General features: G+C 35.1%; 1 protein-coding gene across 1 annotated transcript; it reads right to left on the bottom strand.

Annotated features, from left to right (window-relative positions):
- Window positions 1-7,836: 7,836 nt before the first annotated feature.
- Window positions 7,837-17,675, bottom strand: LOC107841139 (putative late blight resistance protein homolog R1B-16). Its single transcript, XM_047396398.1, has 3 exons — window positions 17,463-17,675; window positions 10,114-10,181; window positions 7,837-9,403 (listed from the first exon to the last, which is right to left on the bottom strand). Exons 1-3 carry the CDS (start codon window positions 17,673-17,675, stop codon window positions 7,951-7,953), a joined length of 1,734 nt encoding a protein of 577 aa, XP_047252354.1. The 3' UTR covers window positions 7,837-7,950.
- Window positions 17,676-18,109: the final 434 nt, after the last annotated feature.

Below are 18,109 nucleotides of genomic sequence, written 5' to 3'. Positions count from 1 at the left end.
ATTTACAACTTCTTTTATCTGCACTTCTAAATCTGTCATTTCCCTAGAAACATTGCTTTTCTCAAAGTTCTTGAGAAATACTTCCCGGGAACTAACTTTTTCACAAAGACCAAGAAATTCTTCTTTTGTTCACTAATTAGAGATTGCACTGGCGAATTGTATGTCACGACTAATTCCATTGTTCTCTTAAGCCATATCTTTACTCTACAGTTTTAACAAAGATTCCATAAATTTATAGTTTGATAACCTAGTGCAACACATTTTTTAACAAAGCTCAAGAAGTTAAAGCTGGTTGGAACTCGTCTAGCATGGGAGGACTTGAATATCATAGGCTAATGGCCTAACCTCGAGGTGCTGAAGCTGAAACCAAATGCTTGTCGTGGCCTAGAATGGCGTCCAATTGAAGGAGGATTTCGTAGGTTGAAGTTTTTACTAATTGAAGATACAAATCTGAAATGTTGGCAAGATTTCCTTTACATCGTGTTATTGAGATACGGTAGCCCAAGCATGGACATAAAGGCAATGTAGAACAGATACGTCATTGTAAACTTTTTTCGCTAAAGTTGACTTGCCAATGCCTCCCATACCGATGATTGGGATGACCTTGAGTTCACTAGAGAAGCCTCTAGTCAATTCTTGTAGCAACCTTTCCTTTTCATCATCACACCCCACCATAACGTTCTTAATATCTTTTGTTGAACTTGAATATTGAATTTCATTGTTGAATTGTATGTTCAACAACATTTGCAACATCTTTTATCTGTGCTCCGAAGTCTGTCATTGCCCCAAAAACATTGCTTTTCTCAAAGTTCTAGAAAAATACTTCCAGGAAGCTAACTTTTACACCAAGAGCGAGAAATTCTTCTCCGTGTTCACTAATTAGAGATTGCACTGGTGAATTGGATGTAACAACCAATTCCATTGTTCTCTTAAGCCATATCTTTACTCTCGTGTTCCTTGTGCAGTTTTTACCAGAAAACTGCAAGTTTGAAGACCTCAGGTGTTACTACATATAATACCAGTTTCAAACTCTATTAACTCAAAAAATAACTCTAATAACACAAAATATTAACCAATTCAATAACTGAAACCATAATCAAGTACATCGCCGGAGTCATAAGAACATTTATTAAGAGTTCAAGTTGGGATGTGGCTAGAAATAATAGAATCAGAACAATAACATAAAGACTCCTAGACACCACAAAACTAAGTGATTGCCTCGTCGTATAAAATAATCATAAAACTCGATCACAATCAACAACGTGGTCTGCTAGTACTTGAAGGTGAATTTGTAAACTTACATAAAATGAGAAGGGAAGAAGGGAATTAGTACAACAAATCCTTTAAGTCTCATAGACCATCACCTAAAGGCCGTGGCAAGTCTTTATGCATTACAGAAAATTAATGGAAACCAGTATAACACAATACAGGGATCATTAGTCACATAAGAAAGATATGTTACAATACAAAAGATATCACATCTCCTTGGAAACCACACGTTGCTTGAAACCGATAATTTTGTTGTAATTTGCGACAGAGGAGCCGAAATGAAATCCCAAGAGTTCAATACTTCTGTCCTTGAACTCCTTTCCTAATATTCTTCTAAATCAGAATCACTCTCCCCGACAGAGAAGAAACAAAAAGGGTCAGTAGAAGTTCGACAAGTCACATTGTTCAGATGCAGATTTAGAGCGTGTTCAACAAAACTCACATCTTTCAACTCAACTTCATGTGAGAGCTAAAATGCTTATATTACATCTCAATTAACAATTATTTACTAATTCAAGAAATGAGCTGCAAATATTGATGTATAGTTTTATAGATTCTATAATCGAAACATTCTTTATCTCACTTACCTTGATAATATATCAAAAAATGATTATTCAAAATTTTTTTTTTCTTATATATTTTTTCAATGATATAATATGTGTTCTTTAAAAATAATTAATTTTTATATGGGGTATATGCACAACACGCTTCATAGACTCTATAAAACCGAATAACGTAATACATTTACATTTATGAAAAACATTGTGTGATGAACTAGCATCAACAGTCTATTACTCATCAGTTCTGCAGCCTCAGCATCTGAATCTTCATTATCATCATGTTCTGCTGCATTAGCATCTGAATTTTATTCTTCTTCATCATCATCATCATCAGTAACTGAATAAAGTCACGGAGGCAAATCATCTAAGGATCTTGTAACAACTGTATGAGGTGACTTGTGGAAATGAGAAACAGAGTGTAACCTTGATAAATACTATATACTTACATGGATAGGAGACACAAACATCCAAAGGGTTGTTTCCGAGGTCTTCTTGTTCTTTCTGAATTCATGCAGCAGATTTTCCAAGTTCGGGAAGACACCATTTTCACTCAATCAGTTGTAGTGTGTTAATATCTGCAAACTCAATCGATATCTCTTTCAAATGATGGCAACTTCTAATCATGAGGCGATCAAGGACAGGAAAATTATCATTTGTGGCTTTCCAGTACATGAGATCATTAAATTCAACTAGTATACGTACCCGCGCGATGCGCGGGTAAATAGCGTAGTATTTTAAATAATTAAAGATTTCAATGGCTTATTCTAGTTTAAAAAGTAATTGTTCATTATGTTTAGTATAATAGCATTAAAGTATTTGTATTTGATTAAGAAATTGTTATTTGATTTAGAAAAATGGGGGAATGGAAGTAAATTCTTATTCAATTTTTTTTAGTCATTTAGGACACTAAAAATAGTATTAAATAGAATAAGTTGTTTGTGTTTTTCGTCTAAATTTGCTAATTCAGGATCGAGATTTATATTCTCTTTCTTTCTCTGCAGAAAATGAGAAAACTGAATTTGAAGTTGAATTTTTGAGCGAGGATTTTAATTGTGCTTACAACCGTCTTAAAGATATTGATCCAGTTGTAGCCAACAGAATTCATCCAAATAATGGCACAAAGGTGTGGTGATGTTTTGCTTCATATGACTTATAATTTATTTGTATGATGCTTTTAGCTGAAACATTTCGGCCGGACATGTTGATATGACTATCTAACAAAAACTTGCTTCTTTATACTAACATATAACAAATACAAATGCATTGAACTAACACAAATTGGGTTCGATTTTGCACATTGCTTCAACTTGCAAGCTACGCACCCACATGTTAATATGTAACAGCATCATGTGTAATCTTGCATTGCTGATTTTGTTATTAGTAATGAGTTAATTTTTACTGAAGACTTCTGTGTCCTAGAATGTACCTTGAGCTGTTCTTGTGATTTCTGGTCTTTGAACCTATATATTCAGACTTCAATGTTGTTGTAGCAACTTTTTTTCTCCGAACCGATGATTAATAGTGACAGTGTATTAAAACTAATTATTTTTATCCTACAAAATATGCAGCCTCTTAGGTGGAATGTGAAAGTTATAATGCTTTACGTAGACTTGTGCTTCCTATCTATTGTATAGATGCTACGGTTGATGTATATATTGCCATAACCTGCAGATCAATCAATAGCTGAGTCTGTATGCACGATTTGGTGTTATTCCAAGCAAACTTCTTCAAGAGAGGACTATAGAGGTGCGTGCTTCTTGTTAACTCATTGATGCGTGCTTCTTTTTCACTCATTGATTTTACTTATTTAAATTTGTATTATTTGTATTGATTTCATATAGATAGTAAGATTTGCATTTTGTAAATAGTTTAGCTACTGTGTATTATTTTAGAGTGTGTCATTAGGTGTATAGCTAGCTGATCTGTTTTCGTTGTTGATGTGATGTCTCCAGTATGAAGATTTGGGACAAATTTGCAATGATCTCAAAAAGTGAATGTGAGTTAATTGATTAATGGTCAGAACTATGTCTTAGTGAAACTTGGCCATATTTGCTAGATATCTCGGATATAATGTGAGTTATTCGAACTTTGGTTAATTAACGATATCACATTGTAATGCATATATTCATTTGTTAGTTCAGATGATGAGTGTGTGTTCATAAGATACATATGTTTTACCAAATATAAAATGTGAACACTCTTAAATAATACATTGATATGTAGCTTTAGCCAGTGAAAGGATATATATTTAGCCCATTACTGGAAAATGAATTTTATGTATTGGGTTTCAATTAATTCAGAATCTGAGATCATATGTGTATTATAGTATGCAAATTAAAGGATAATTGTTTCCTAATATTATGTGTTGCTGTGTCTTAAATCTTGTAGATGCTAATATCCCATTTGCACAATTAGTGAATGGGTTTAAACATGTTGAATGTAAATACGACTTCAAGGATAACCTGGACAAATGTTCAATCACATTGTCTATTATTTCAATTTGATTTTGAGGTCAAGTTTCCTGTTTAATGTAAACACTGGTTATCTAGTTAAATATTCTAATGTAATATGAAAGTATTTGTATATTTTCTTAGAACTCACTCGTGGTCTGAAAACTTACAGATGCCATTTTTGTTACATGTCCAGCTTGAAGTGCATCACTTCTTGCCTGCTAATTGCTATTCTTTCTTTTTTTTACAATTGATTATATATTATATGATATTGTTATCTTTCCAGACAACAATTAAAAATGGGTCTGAAATTTTGGAGTTTTCACATTTTCATCAAGTATAGTCAACTACTTGAAGGAAACATCTCTTGTCATTAGTTACGCAGGTAAATTACAGTTCGATTAATTTAACTTTGTTAGTTTAGTTTCGGGTATCATTCATAAGATTATATCTTGCACGATGGCAGAAACACATGTTTCTCTGTATTCTAGATGCCCTTTCTAGTTTGATATGTAAAAAGAATGAAAACCTCATAAATATTCAATCACAAGAAGAAAACCTGTATCTTATACTTTTGTTTTAAGCCGAGGTTCTAGGAAGCAGCATCTGTACCTTACAAAGATAGGTAAGTTTTGCGTATATACATCCTACCCTGCCTAGACACCATTTGTGGAATTACTTCAAAAGTCTATAATTTAATTAGATGTTGAAATAATCTCTAATTCTATAAAAAATTTATTATAATACTTGAATAAAACGTACAAAGAGAATAAGCAAAAAGGCTAAACAGTCATGAAAACTTACATAACTAACTTCTGCTATATACTTACTATAGCAAAAAATAACTTTTATTATCTATTTGACTGAAAGAAAAAAAAGCTAAGTACAACAAATTGATGATATTTGTTGAGCCCTGATTTGCAATTTGGATCAGATTAGCTTTAATTTACACTCAAATTACGATAAACTTCTTTAAAAACTACATTAGTTGCTTCATTTGAAACTTCTCCTTCATCATCATATGTCAAAATCTTTAATCCTTGTCTTCTTGTTACCCGTGATAGTGCAACATATAGCTGGTCATGTGTGAAAACTGCTTTCTTCAAATATAACCCAACATGAGATAAAGATTGTCCTTGACTTTTATTGATAGTCATGGCAAATGATACCACTATTGGAAATTGTCTTCTCTGAAACTTAAAGGGTATTCTCAAATCCGACGGAGTCAGTGACATTCTTGGTATAAAAAACTTTTGTCCAATCATATTTTTTGATAAGACTTTCGCCTCGACAACCCAATTTCCAATTCTAGTGATGATTAATCTTGTTCCATTACAAAGCCCTGAAGATTGATCTATATTTCTCAATAACATCACGGGTACACCAACTTTTAAAGTGATGGCATGATTTGGAATTCCAGAGCATTTTATAGTATTTAGGAATTTAGGAGTATGTAATTATTCCAAACCTGTACATGTGTCTTCTGTAATACATATTGTATCAGAAATGAAGAACGTTGTACCTTCACTTTGATTGAGCGATACCATATGCTCATTGATTGATTCTACCATGTCAAGAGTGGGAGCTAGAATTCCTCTTTTCTGTAGGTATGTTAAATTACTGCAATGTGAAAAAAAAATCAGGGTATGTACTGTTCACAATGGCAGTAATTGGATCTTCACAATCACTGATAAGAAGATCATCAGGAATAGAAACTTTTCCAATTCCATCAACTGAATTACCAATTATACCATCTCCTACTACTAAAATCAAATCTGCAAATTCTTTTCGATCATTCAAATCTGATTCTACATGATTACCTTCTAACCTCATATTATTTGTTTGCTTTAGCAAATGACAGTTAGCCCACAAATATGAAGAATTAACGCTAGCATTTACAATATCCTCTCTGTTACCTTTAGTAATGACTGGTAGAATTTGTCTAAAGTCCCCACCAAGTACAACTGTTTTACCTCCAAATGGCCGATCTAAATTAGATAATCTTCAAACTCGGCTATTGTCTTCAAATTAGATATATCCACCAAGTACACCATTTTAACTGAATCAGTTGTAGTGTGTTAATATCTGCAAACTCAATCGGTAACTCTTTGAAATGATGGCAACTTCAAATCATGAGGCGCTTAAGGACAGGAAAATTGTCATTTGTGGCTTTCCAGTACATGAGATCATTAAATTCAATTAGAAAAGCTTCAATTTATTAAATCCCCTAACACTTGGATACCATTGTGGATCAACACAAGCATTAAACATCAGTTTCAGCACCTCAAGGTTAGGCAACTTGGCTATGATGTCAAAGTATGACAAGCTTAGAAAAGTTCTTTCCAACTTCAACTTCTTGAGCGTTGTTTCCGATGGAAGATACGAACATCCACAGGGTTGTTTCCGAGGTCTTCTTGTTCTTATTGAATTCGTGCAGAAGATTCCTCAAGTTCGGGAAGACAGTCTCTTTACTCAATCAGTGTAGTGTGTTAATATCTGCAAACTCAATGTGTATCTCTTTCAAATAATAGCAACTTCTAATCCTGAGGAGCTCAAGGATAGGAAAGTTGCCATCTGTGGCTTTCCAGTACTTGAGACGACTATCTTCAATTAACAAAAGCTTCAATCGAATAAATCCCTTAACATTTGGATGCCATTCTTCGCCAAGACAAGCATCGTCGATCAACTTCAGCAACTCAAGGTTAGGAAATTCAGCTATGATGTCAAAATACGACCAACTTAGATAAGTACTGTTTAAATTCAACTTCTTGATCGTTGCTGGAAAAGCTTTTGCACTTGATGGCAAAAGGTTACAACAAATTGTAACACTCAATGTTTCAAGTTGCTGCAGATGGACAAGATTATTGAGAAGCCCATTAAAGTCGGTCACATTTCCATATCTACTGATTCCTAATTCTTTGACATTGTGAATCCCCATAATAACCTCCTTCGTGAAACAACGTGAAGACAATTAAGAAATAGTTTATAAGTTTGAAAAATCCAAGTTCCTTCCTTTGTCAACAGATCCACTTGGGCAATCTGGCAAATAAAATGTGGGCAGTTTGAGATGCCTTAATTGCATTAGTCCCCAAATTTGCATTAGACAAGTTACAAATGATCGATTAGACCCTTTAACATTGAATGTCTGCAGATTCCATAACCTGGAAATCTCTGGAGGTATGTCAAACATTTCCCCGCGGAAGAGCAATTCTAGGTACCTCAACCAGATGAGGCTTAGTATCTGTACAGGAAAATTATCAATCTCTATGTGTCTTAGCTCCAAGACTTTGAGTAATTTGAAATGAATAAGCTCTGAGTTGAGAATAAAAGATGAAAAATAACCACCGAAAGAGAAGATAGAACGGGTTCGTTTCAAAAGATTGTTGTTGTCATGATATCTCAACTGATGATGTACAGGGGTAAGAAGAGCCCTATAAAGATCACAGGGTGAAGAATCAATTTCATCACCAATCAAGCGCTTAAAGGGCTGCATTTGCATGAGAGATTGGCATTCTGAAGGAACATGATTCACATCTGAGTTCCAAACACAATTTCGTTCATAATAAAAATGTTCTCCCTTTGAATTTCTCTCACGCACAGGTCATATATTAGATCATGAACCTTACATGATCTAATTTTTGTTCCATCTAGACTTTTCTTGCAGACGAGGACTAAACATCTATCGACAAGCTCTTGCAAACACTTCTCAGCCTCTCCTTCCAAATCATTTTCCAACTGAACCCCTCAGCCATCCATGATCTCGTCAATTTCTTCACTGCTATACCACTGTCTTCTGGAAAAATTCCGAAATGCAGTAGACAAGTCTTTAGATCGCTAGTTAAGTGATTGTAACTCAACCCAAGCACACGTGAACATCGTTCATCAGGATCATTTGTGACAAGTGACTTGACATCTTTCACAACAGTTCTCCAATCTTCTATTGCCCTTTTAGATTTGAGAACTCCAGCAACCACGACAATAGTTAGTGGTAACCCGTGACATTCATCTGCGATTTGCTTCCCAACAGTCTCGAACTCATATGGTAATGCTTCACTTGAGAATGCGGCACTTTTAAAAAGGTTCCAACTCTCATCTTGATCCATGAAATCCATCTGCATAGAAAGATTCTCTGTACCAGCATAACAGGCTACTTCATTGTTACGGGTAGTCAACAATATTCTATTCCCTGCATTGTCTTCAGTTGGAAAGCATTGCCTCACGCCATCCCACACTTCACAACTCCAGATATCATCCAAGACAATAAAGTACCTCTTTCTCTTTAAACTTTTCTGCAGCATGTCCGCTAGCTCTGCTTCACCTTTCGTCTTAACCGTGTCATCCATTTTGATCGTCGATTGCAGAAGGCTCAGCAAAATTTGCTTTATGTTGTGCTGTTGAGATACAGTAGCCCAGGCACGAACATCAAAATGGCGTAGAATTGATTCATGATTGTAAACTTCGTTCGCTAAGGTTGTTTTACCTATGCCTCCCATCCCGTCAATCGGGATTACTTTGGGTTCACCAGAGTAGATTCTCGTAAGATCTTCTACCAACCGTTTCCTTTGATCGTCACGTCCAACCATACTGTTCTCAACATTTGTGTATTCCTTTGATGTTTTGCTGAACCATTGAAAAATATTGAACCATTGAAAAATCATGAAGCATTGAAAAATCTTGAACCATTGAAAATTCATCACGTTCCCTTTATCTTGAATATTTGTTGACTCTTTCCAGATACGATCGATGTCCTCTGCTACTTGTTGCAGGCTATCAGAAATCCTCTCTTGTGCCTTTTCTCTCAGATTTTCATCATTTGCCAATACAGCTTCAGTCACTCCTAGTTGAATTGTTTGTTCAACAATATTTGCAACTTTTTTTATCTGCACTTCCAAATCTGTCAGTTCCCCAGAAACATTGCTTTTCTCAAAGTTCTTGACTAATACTTCCAACGAACTAACTTTTTCATGAAGAGTGCAAAATTCTTCTCTGTGATCAAAGGATAGAGATTGCATCGGCGAATTGGATGTCAAGCGCGATTCTACTGTTCTCGTAAGAGAAGCCACACTTGCATGAGCCATATCTACTGTATTCTCATTTTTGTCCTGTGTGACTATGACCTGAAAGCTGCAGGTTGCAAGATGTCAATGCTATTAGAGATACCGTGATACACAGATTGGCAAAAAACGCAAGCATAAACTAAACAAGATCAGGCGATTTAATAGTCTGTTTCATGTTCAGGTCAGTTATGTTAGTACAGATGATTTTGCACTTTGATAGTTTAATCTATTAATCTCTAACTCTTTGAATTTGGTTAAAGATTAGGGAAATAATTAATAAAGGAAATAACATATAATTACCGGTTAATAATAGACACGCACAAAAAGTTCTGCAAAAATCTCTTAACTATTTCATCCAACTCTCAGATAGTCTCAATCAATCACAAAAGTAAAATGGTTTTCTTGCACGAGGGTTTATCAAAAATAATCACTCGTGTAATTGCAAAGATAGGGGTAAGGTTTGTATATATCTCACCCTCCTGATACCCCACTTGTGGGATTTTCTAACTTTTCTAGAAAGTCAGATGATAAAATTAAAGGACATTTTAGTCTAAGACTACAAGATTCAAAAATCTTCTTTACTTTCTTCAACTTCATGTCATGTCAAATTCAGACAAACAAATTCAAATGGACCTTGGTTTTCCACCGTATACTTGTAGGAAACAGATATTTCCTTTGCTTGACAAAGAATGGCGTACTTTAGTTTTTTACTCTATTTCAAAAATGAGTTATTAACAGTTATTAACTCAGAAAAATGAGTAATTAAGGGAAACTAACCTTTCAATGATTGTTTGGGAATACAGAAAGAGAGTTGGGAAGAAGGAACTGATCACTGCAACAAAATACTATAAAGAACACAAATATGAGTATATAAAAACAAAAAGATATAGTAGCAAGTAATCAAGATTAAAATCAAGAGAAAAATGGCATACCTCTCTGAGTGTCTAACGAAGTGTTTGCCTTTTGATAAATTGGGATGAGAACTTCAATTATTGTTGCATGTGGGGTAAGTGCTTTTACTATTTAAATGGAACAACACATCAACTGTTTTTTTAAGATTAAAAGTTATTAAATGATGACTATGCAGATACATACCTTTATTATATTTTAAAAATAAAGAACACTATTTTTGTTGTCATGTTCTTCTTCTGAATTGCATTTGAGCGAGGGTCCATCGAAAACAACGTCTCTACCTCCATGAGGCACTAGCAAAGGTCTGCATAACACATCCTAGATGTCACTTATGCAATTATATAAAGATATATTAAAAAAAAAGACCGTGGCCAATTTGTTGTGCCAATCACCAATTTTTTAATACATGTTAGCTGCCTGACACTTATATTTTGTGACCTAATAAATCAATAAAAAAATAATAAGATAAGGGTGGAGGATCAAAAAAAATCTCCAGCTTTAGGAGCACAATTGAACATGACTCAATTATCAAGACTACATTTGATTTGCAAAAAGTATTGAGTTACCATTCAGAATAAGGTTTGGTTCTATCCATAGAGATTCCATAACTATTCAAAACTGGAAAGTTCAAACATAATTGGGATAACTATTTCATGACCTATGTAACACCCCGCATTTCGGGGCATTATAAAAACTATGATTTCGATGCGTTGATAATCCCGAAGCCATAACTCCTATTCCAATATGGCATGTTAATTATTTGCATAGTATGTGAATCCATTCATGCTTGAATTTAGACCAAGAGGTCCTTCAACTCAAGGATGAGTTGAAACTATTTCGATCGATTAAGTTTTAGTGGACATTGTAATTTGTGTCAGATTCCATCGACCATAACTCTCTTTATATGTCGAATTAGAGGGCCTACTATTTGTCAAATGATAGTCTTTGAGTTAGCTTTCCAACGATACCAATTTTGCTAAAATCCGACACCCGAGCAAGAAGTTATGGCCTTTCAAATAGTAGGCAGCGCCTATGTAAACATAGACGATAGCATAGGCAGCGCCTATGGAAAGATTTCAGGTGACTTAAACACTCCGTTTTTGGGGCAAAATGGTCTTTTTCCACCCTTACTTATCCCTAAACATGAAATTCAGTTCCCAAAGACCCTAAAATACACCTTCATTCATCAAAATTGTTCAAGAACTCTCTCTAGGGTTTCAAAATAAAAACCCAAGCAACTCAAGATTCAACTGTGGGTTTTAGAAACTAATTACATATTTGGAATCCTCTCAACATAGGCTTCAAGAAGCATCTAATATTCATAGTAATCGAGGTATGTGGGGTTATCTCAAAAATATAATGGGTTTTAAAAATTCATGTTTTCAAATGGGAGTTTTGAAATTACGAATATGATTATGTTTTAAAACATTTTATGATATTGATTTGTCCCTTAGGCCTACTCCCAAAGTGATTTGCTATATGATATATGTATATGCATGTATTCTGAAAAGATATTAACTTGAGAGCATGAATGATATGAAATTTCCTCTCTTGATGTGAATTTGTTTTCAATGTTCATATGATGTAAATTATTTGAAAACATCTTGAAGAGCATGACATGAAATGTTTTGAGAATTGATATGATTTTGACTTGAAAATGAGAAGGTTATTCATGTTGAATACAATGGTTGAATAAGAAGAATGGTGTGATATTGATTTCTTGCAATTCGGGTATGACAATACCCTACAGAGTATGACATGTGATAGATTTGAACAAAATTTGAATGCATTGATTTTACATGAGATAGGTGGATGCCCGAAGAATGCGTTTGAGTGTAAGGGCTCATCGCTGGAAATCGTGTTTTCCGACACAGAAATTTCGTACAAGGCTAAGTGATGTTGAGTACTTGAATCTATGTCATTCCCAAATTGGGATTATAGGTAGGAGCCCAGGCTAAGTGATCTTGGGCACCACCATTGGGTCGAGACACCATGCTTCATGGTCTTGTGTGTCTCTCCCTCACTTATACTCTAATCTCGGTGGAAACCGAGGATTGATAGTTGGTGTAAATTATGTAGGGTATTCCACCTAGCTCAGTTGCATTTCATTGTTATTGAAAACAATTACATTATGCCCATGTGTTTTCAAATGATTTGATATGAAACTACTTTATAATGTCCCTCACCTATATTGTGTAAAAATATTATACTTCTGTTTTGATTTCTCTTCGTACCAGTACATTTGTATTGACCCCCTTCCCTCCCTGGTTCGGAGGCACAGTCTAGGGGTCTAGATACCCAGTAAATTTCTTCTGACAGATCACAGAATCAAGTGGTAAGCCTTCTATATTTCGGAAGGCCTGATGTCTGCTATTTCATTTATCATTTATTAGTTTTGGGTCTGCTAGGGGCCTTGTCCCAGTTTTCAACTAGACATTGTTTTAGTCACGTAGTAGAGATTTCGTAGACGGTTTTAGAGATGTTGATTTAGATTGTGGGACACTATTCTCTATTTTCGTTTTCATATGATTCTTGACCATGTTTCCGTTATATTATGTTTCTTCCGCATTTCTTTTGTCATGAATTATGTGCATGATTATCAGACAGATCGGGGTGTTTTGAGCCTTTATGGTTTGGAATGCTCATCGGCCAAAGCCCCGGTTTGGGTCGTGACAAACGTAGTATCAAAGCACGGTTCATGGTCCTAGGGTGTCTGCTAAATCATGTCAGGTAGAGTTATGGGTGTGTAGCGCGCCACACTTATAAGCAGGAGGCTACTAGGCGTTTAGGAATGTATCTTTTTCTTCATGTTCTAGTCCATGCAATAGAGTCAGAATATTCCTCTTTCATACTCAAATTCATGCTATGGTATCGCCCATACGAAAGTAAAAGTCATCCCGATTCTTTCCTTACTCGGACATTCTCACACATGTCTCATCATTGGTTCGATTCAAGTATAGAAGTTTAGAGTCTAAATGGTATGGTTCGTTCTGATCGAATCATCTAAGATTTTTGCAAGGACTTGAGAAGAGTCCGTTAGTGCTTCAGAGTGAGGACGATTTACCTCTTTATAGTGATAAACTAATTTGGTAGCTAGCAGCATGTGTGGATAGTATAGTAGTCTATAGAGGAAGTGTTTTACTCCGATTTTATTTCTACAGAGTAAGATGTGTATTCTTAGTTCATTGAATATTGCGTATTAAACTCTATCTCATGAAATATTGTCATCAAAGTGTTGTTGAAACATAAAGTCTAGTGAAGCCGTGAGGGGCTCTTTCGATTCACTAGAATAGTTGACTTGTCATTCATCCCATTTTCTTGTTCAAAATACAAAATCAAAGTCTAGTGAAGCCGTGTGAAGCCTATTTTGATTCACTAGCAACTTTTTGTCCAACTTGTTGTTCTTGTGTAGGTTTAATGTATGTATAGCTAAATCTGGTTGTATGAGATTGAGCCGGTAAAGAGATGATTTGTCCTTGTGAGTTAGTTTAGTATAAGGTAGAGAAGGAGTTGTTAGTCAGGGTGATTTGTTGGTTGCTTGAATGCGAAAATGGCTATATTAGCGAGTAAGTTATGATTATAGACTCATGGTTGTTTGAGAAATTTGAAGCCAGTCTAAATGTATGATTGAGTGAGTAAGTATGAGCGGAGAAATCCATATAAGTAAAAAAAAATTGTATGGGGTTATAATATAAGATTAAGGTTGATCATGTCTATTATGTAACCTTACCCCTTGACCTTCTTTTATTGGTAGTTGTAAACTAGTACTACTTATGAGAAGGTATATAGCAGATTTTGAAGTATTTGGGATTGAATGCTCCAATTTGATGGATTAGTATATTATGTTGCACTCGTCATTGGTGGTAGATGATTGATGCTAGACCATTGGCTTGAATTTAATGTAGGGTATGGATGTAAGAATAGTGGCATGAGATTAATGATGTATGTTTGTGGGAATAAATATTAGTAGGCTTGATGTGTTGAAATAGTACGTTCTAATGAGTTATCATAAGGAAGACCGTAAGGTCAAAGTCGATTATTTTTGTTATGAAGTTCTAGTGTACTACTGTTTCTTAATGTTTATTTCATGGTTTCCAAATGAGAATCATGCGTAAGGTTGGGTTGTAAAATCATGTTTAGCACTAGACATTAAGTTTGAACAGTTGAAGTTCATAAAGGTGGATGTGAAGATTTCTTGATCGATGATGTTAGTTATATGAAAGTGATCTAATAGGCTTGAACGGTGTATGCAATTGCTTAAGTTTAAATTAATTTGTAATAAAGTATAATGTTGTAGGTATGGTGTAGAAGTATGCCAAGGTGATATGAGGTTGCGGTATATTTTTCTAAGACTATTACATAATTTGTGTGGCTAGTTGTACCATTGAATTGTTAAGTGGAGAAAGACTAGTTAGATGGTATATGGTGATCTAAATAGCCATGTTAAGTGTTACAATCTAAGTTTGAGTTTTGAAGGTTGAACCAATAGAAATATGTGTGCAAGCATTATACTATGACTATTGGTGGCTATGGAAAGATTGAGTGTGTCCCAGAAGGTAGTCATTCGGGTTAAGTTTACGATATGCATGTATTGTCATTTTTTTTCTTTCAGACCCTAGAGTGCAGTAAGTGTAGTTTAGCTAGAATCTGGTAAGGGATCTCCCAAACTCTAGATAATGACTTGAAGCTAAGGGATAGATGATAGAACGAATGACCAAGTAAGTCTCTTAGATTCTAGTAGTGATGTAGTATGATTTAGAACGTCAGAAAGTGAGGGTGAATCTCAACGCATTCCTACCTCAGTATTTTTTTTTAGTTATTCGGATGCTTACTCATGCCTTACGATCCAGTTCCGTGATTGTAGTTCATGATTCCTGTATATGATAGAGAGTCACGTACTCTTCCAGTTCCAAGATAATGAGTTCTAATTCATTAAAGTAGTTGGAATCACATTCCTTGTGTTAGGAACTCTAGTTGAGGTCATGCAACTCATGACGCATGTACTCACTCTTTATAGTGTGCTCAGTCCCGTATAAAAATCTTGTCATGCTTCAGGGTCTTATGTTTTAAGTTTTTAGTGGCCCTCCCTATGCAATGATAGTGGTGATGATGTAAATGTTCTTGTTGATGGAAGATCATAGTACGTTTGTTTAGATAAGGCCATAAGTATGAAGTAAGATTTGGGGCCAATCTTTGATACATGTGATGGTTAGTGGAAAAGTTTGTGTGTATGTTTAGAAACTATGTGAAGTATGTATTTATGGGTGGTTTCCTTGAAGTAAACATGTGGTTATAAAATAGGCTTGAATGACGTTTTGGGATTGTAGTGGGAGGTCACAATATGCATTAGCGACTTCATATTAAGAGTTCAGAGTAGTCATTGAAGAGGTAAGTTCTAACAGTAATTGGGAGCCACAAATCTTGGGAATGGATTACACAAGACATCCCACTGAGGAAATCACAACATTGACACTACTCTGCAGTCTGAAATATAGACATATAACTCCTAAATTAGGATAGAATTACCAGAACTTTGGCAATACAACTTCTTAATTTGAAGCTTAGTACACTTCTCGAATATCCCTTAACTATACTATTCCCTATAAATATCATATTCATTCCATTCAGCTTAAAATTCTCATATGAGCATTGACATAACTCTAAGTCACAAAAATACAACATGCTACACAACGCTATTATTCTAAACCAGACTCCACTTTTTATGACTATATTAGGTATGTTGTTGTTGTTGTTATGTTTGTAACTATGCGAATCGTTTTATTTTAACACAATTGTCCTCCTACAACTTGCAGGTTTAAAGTCCTAATTGCATTTGAAAGCAAGTCCCAATAGATATGGCCAGTTCTCGAGAAGCATTTCTCAAGAACTATGTGAAAGATATCAGTAACTTATGTTGTTAATGTGTTTATCTTAGAAGCATTGCGGTCTCACCAACATACCTAGTGTAATTTCAAAAGTTGGGCTTGAGGTCTCTGCAAAAGGATTTATTACAATGTAGTGAACAGACTAAAATTTATAGATGCAAGGAAGTGATTATTACACAAAGGCTTGAATTGTAGTCATACAATTCATTAGTAATGTTAAGCAGTTTATGAAACAATAATGTTACATTTACATTTATTTTCATGATTCAATGTTAAAAAACTTTAATAAGTATCGACAAGTCCCGTACACTAAGGAGTTTGGAAAAAGGTTGGATAACATGCGTCTATTGTACATAGCCTCACTGATAACTTCTACACAATCACTAAATTGAAAAGAAGCAGAAGCTAAAACTCCATTAAGAAACTCATGAGTTTACATGTTCCTATACTGTGTTTTCTCTCTTAACTTGAAAACTAAACTAGTGCACCTCTTATATCTTCTATTATAGAAGTGTAGCACTGACTTAACTAATCTCAACTGCCATATGTGATTAGCACATGACCACTCTAGCAAACTCTAACAACCTACTAGTTGCAAGCTAATTGTACAACTCAGCAGTAGTAGCTCAATACACCCCCTCAAACTGCAGGGTGAAAGATCTCTAACACACCAAGTTTGGTCAAAAGGAGATGATGTTATTGGGCACCAAGACCTTTAGTAAGAATGTCTGCTAGTTGCAAGGTAGTGCAAAGATATTGAGGGCTGATGAAATTGACTTTCACTTTCTCTCTGATGAAGTGACAATCAATCTTAATATGCTTAGTCCGCTCATGAAGTATAGGATTCTCACCAATTTGAATGGCTTACTTGCTATCAGTAAAGACAGAGATAGATAAGTGATTGGAACATGCAGCTCCTTAAGTAACCTAGCCTGCCATACCAATTCTGCAACAAGGGATGCCAAACTTCTATATTCTTTTTCAGCGGAACTTCTACTAATCGTTTGTTGCCTTTTTTATTTCCAAGATATTAAGGAGTCTCCAAGTTTTACCATATAACCATTCACCGACCTCTTTGTGTTGGGACATGACGCCAAGTCAGAATCACAATAACTTGTAAGTGTTGTAGGACTTATTCCTCTCTTGAGTAAGACACCAAGACCTAGTGAGTTTTTGATATATCTAACTATCCTAAGTGCTGCCTCCCAGTGTGATACCTTAGGATGTTGCATGAATTGACTTAAAACTTGTACACTGAAACATAGGTCTGGTAATGGTCAGATATAACAACTTGCCAATGAAACTCTAATAGGAAGTAATATCTTCTACCTCCGCATCATTGGCAGTGCCAAGATGTTGATCAAACTCCACACTAGTCAACTTGTAGTTGAATTCTAATGGAGTGCTTACAATTTTAGCTCCATTAAGACCAGCTTTTGAAATGAGTTGCAGGGCATACTTCCTCTGATTTAGCAAGATTCCATCTTTGGACTTTAGAACTTCAACTCCCAAGAAATATTGTAGACTTCCCAAATCTTTCATCTTGAAGTTAGCATGTAGTGTAGTTTTAGCTTATTGAATCAGCTGATAAGAATTTCCAGTGATCAACAGATCATCTACATAAACTAAGATGACTGCCAAATCATCCCCTTCTTTCTTGATAAACAATGAGTGATCATGGGTACTTTGAGAATAACCAGCTTCGAGAAGAGCTTCAGTAAGCTTGATGTTCCATTGTCTGGATGCCTTCTTTAATCCATACAAAGACTTTCTAAGTTGGCAAAACTTAGAGTTAGATGTTCCAGCTTTTTAAAAACTAAGAGGGAGATCCATGTAAATGTCTTCATGTAAATCTCCTTGGAAAAAAGCATTATTTACATCCATTTGATAAAGATCCCATCCATTTGAGGCTGCTAGGATGAGGACTATTCTGATAGTAAGCTTCGTTGCAACTGGGGATAAGGTCTTATGTTAAT

Source organism: Capsicum annuum, chromosome 9, assembly GCF_002878395.1.
Source record: "Capsicum annuum cultivar UCD-10X-F1 chromosome 9, UCD10Xv1.1, whole genome shotgun sequence".
Classification (NCBI taxonomy): Eukaryota; Viridiplantae; Streptophyta; class Magnoliopsida; order Solanales; family Solanaceae; genus Capsicum; species Capsicum annuum.
This window is presented reverse-complemented; position numbering and strand designations above follow the sequence as displayed.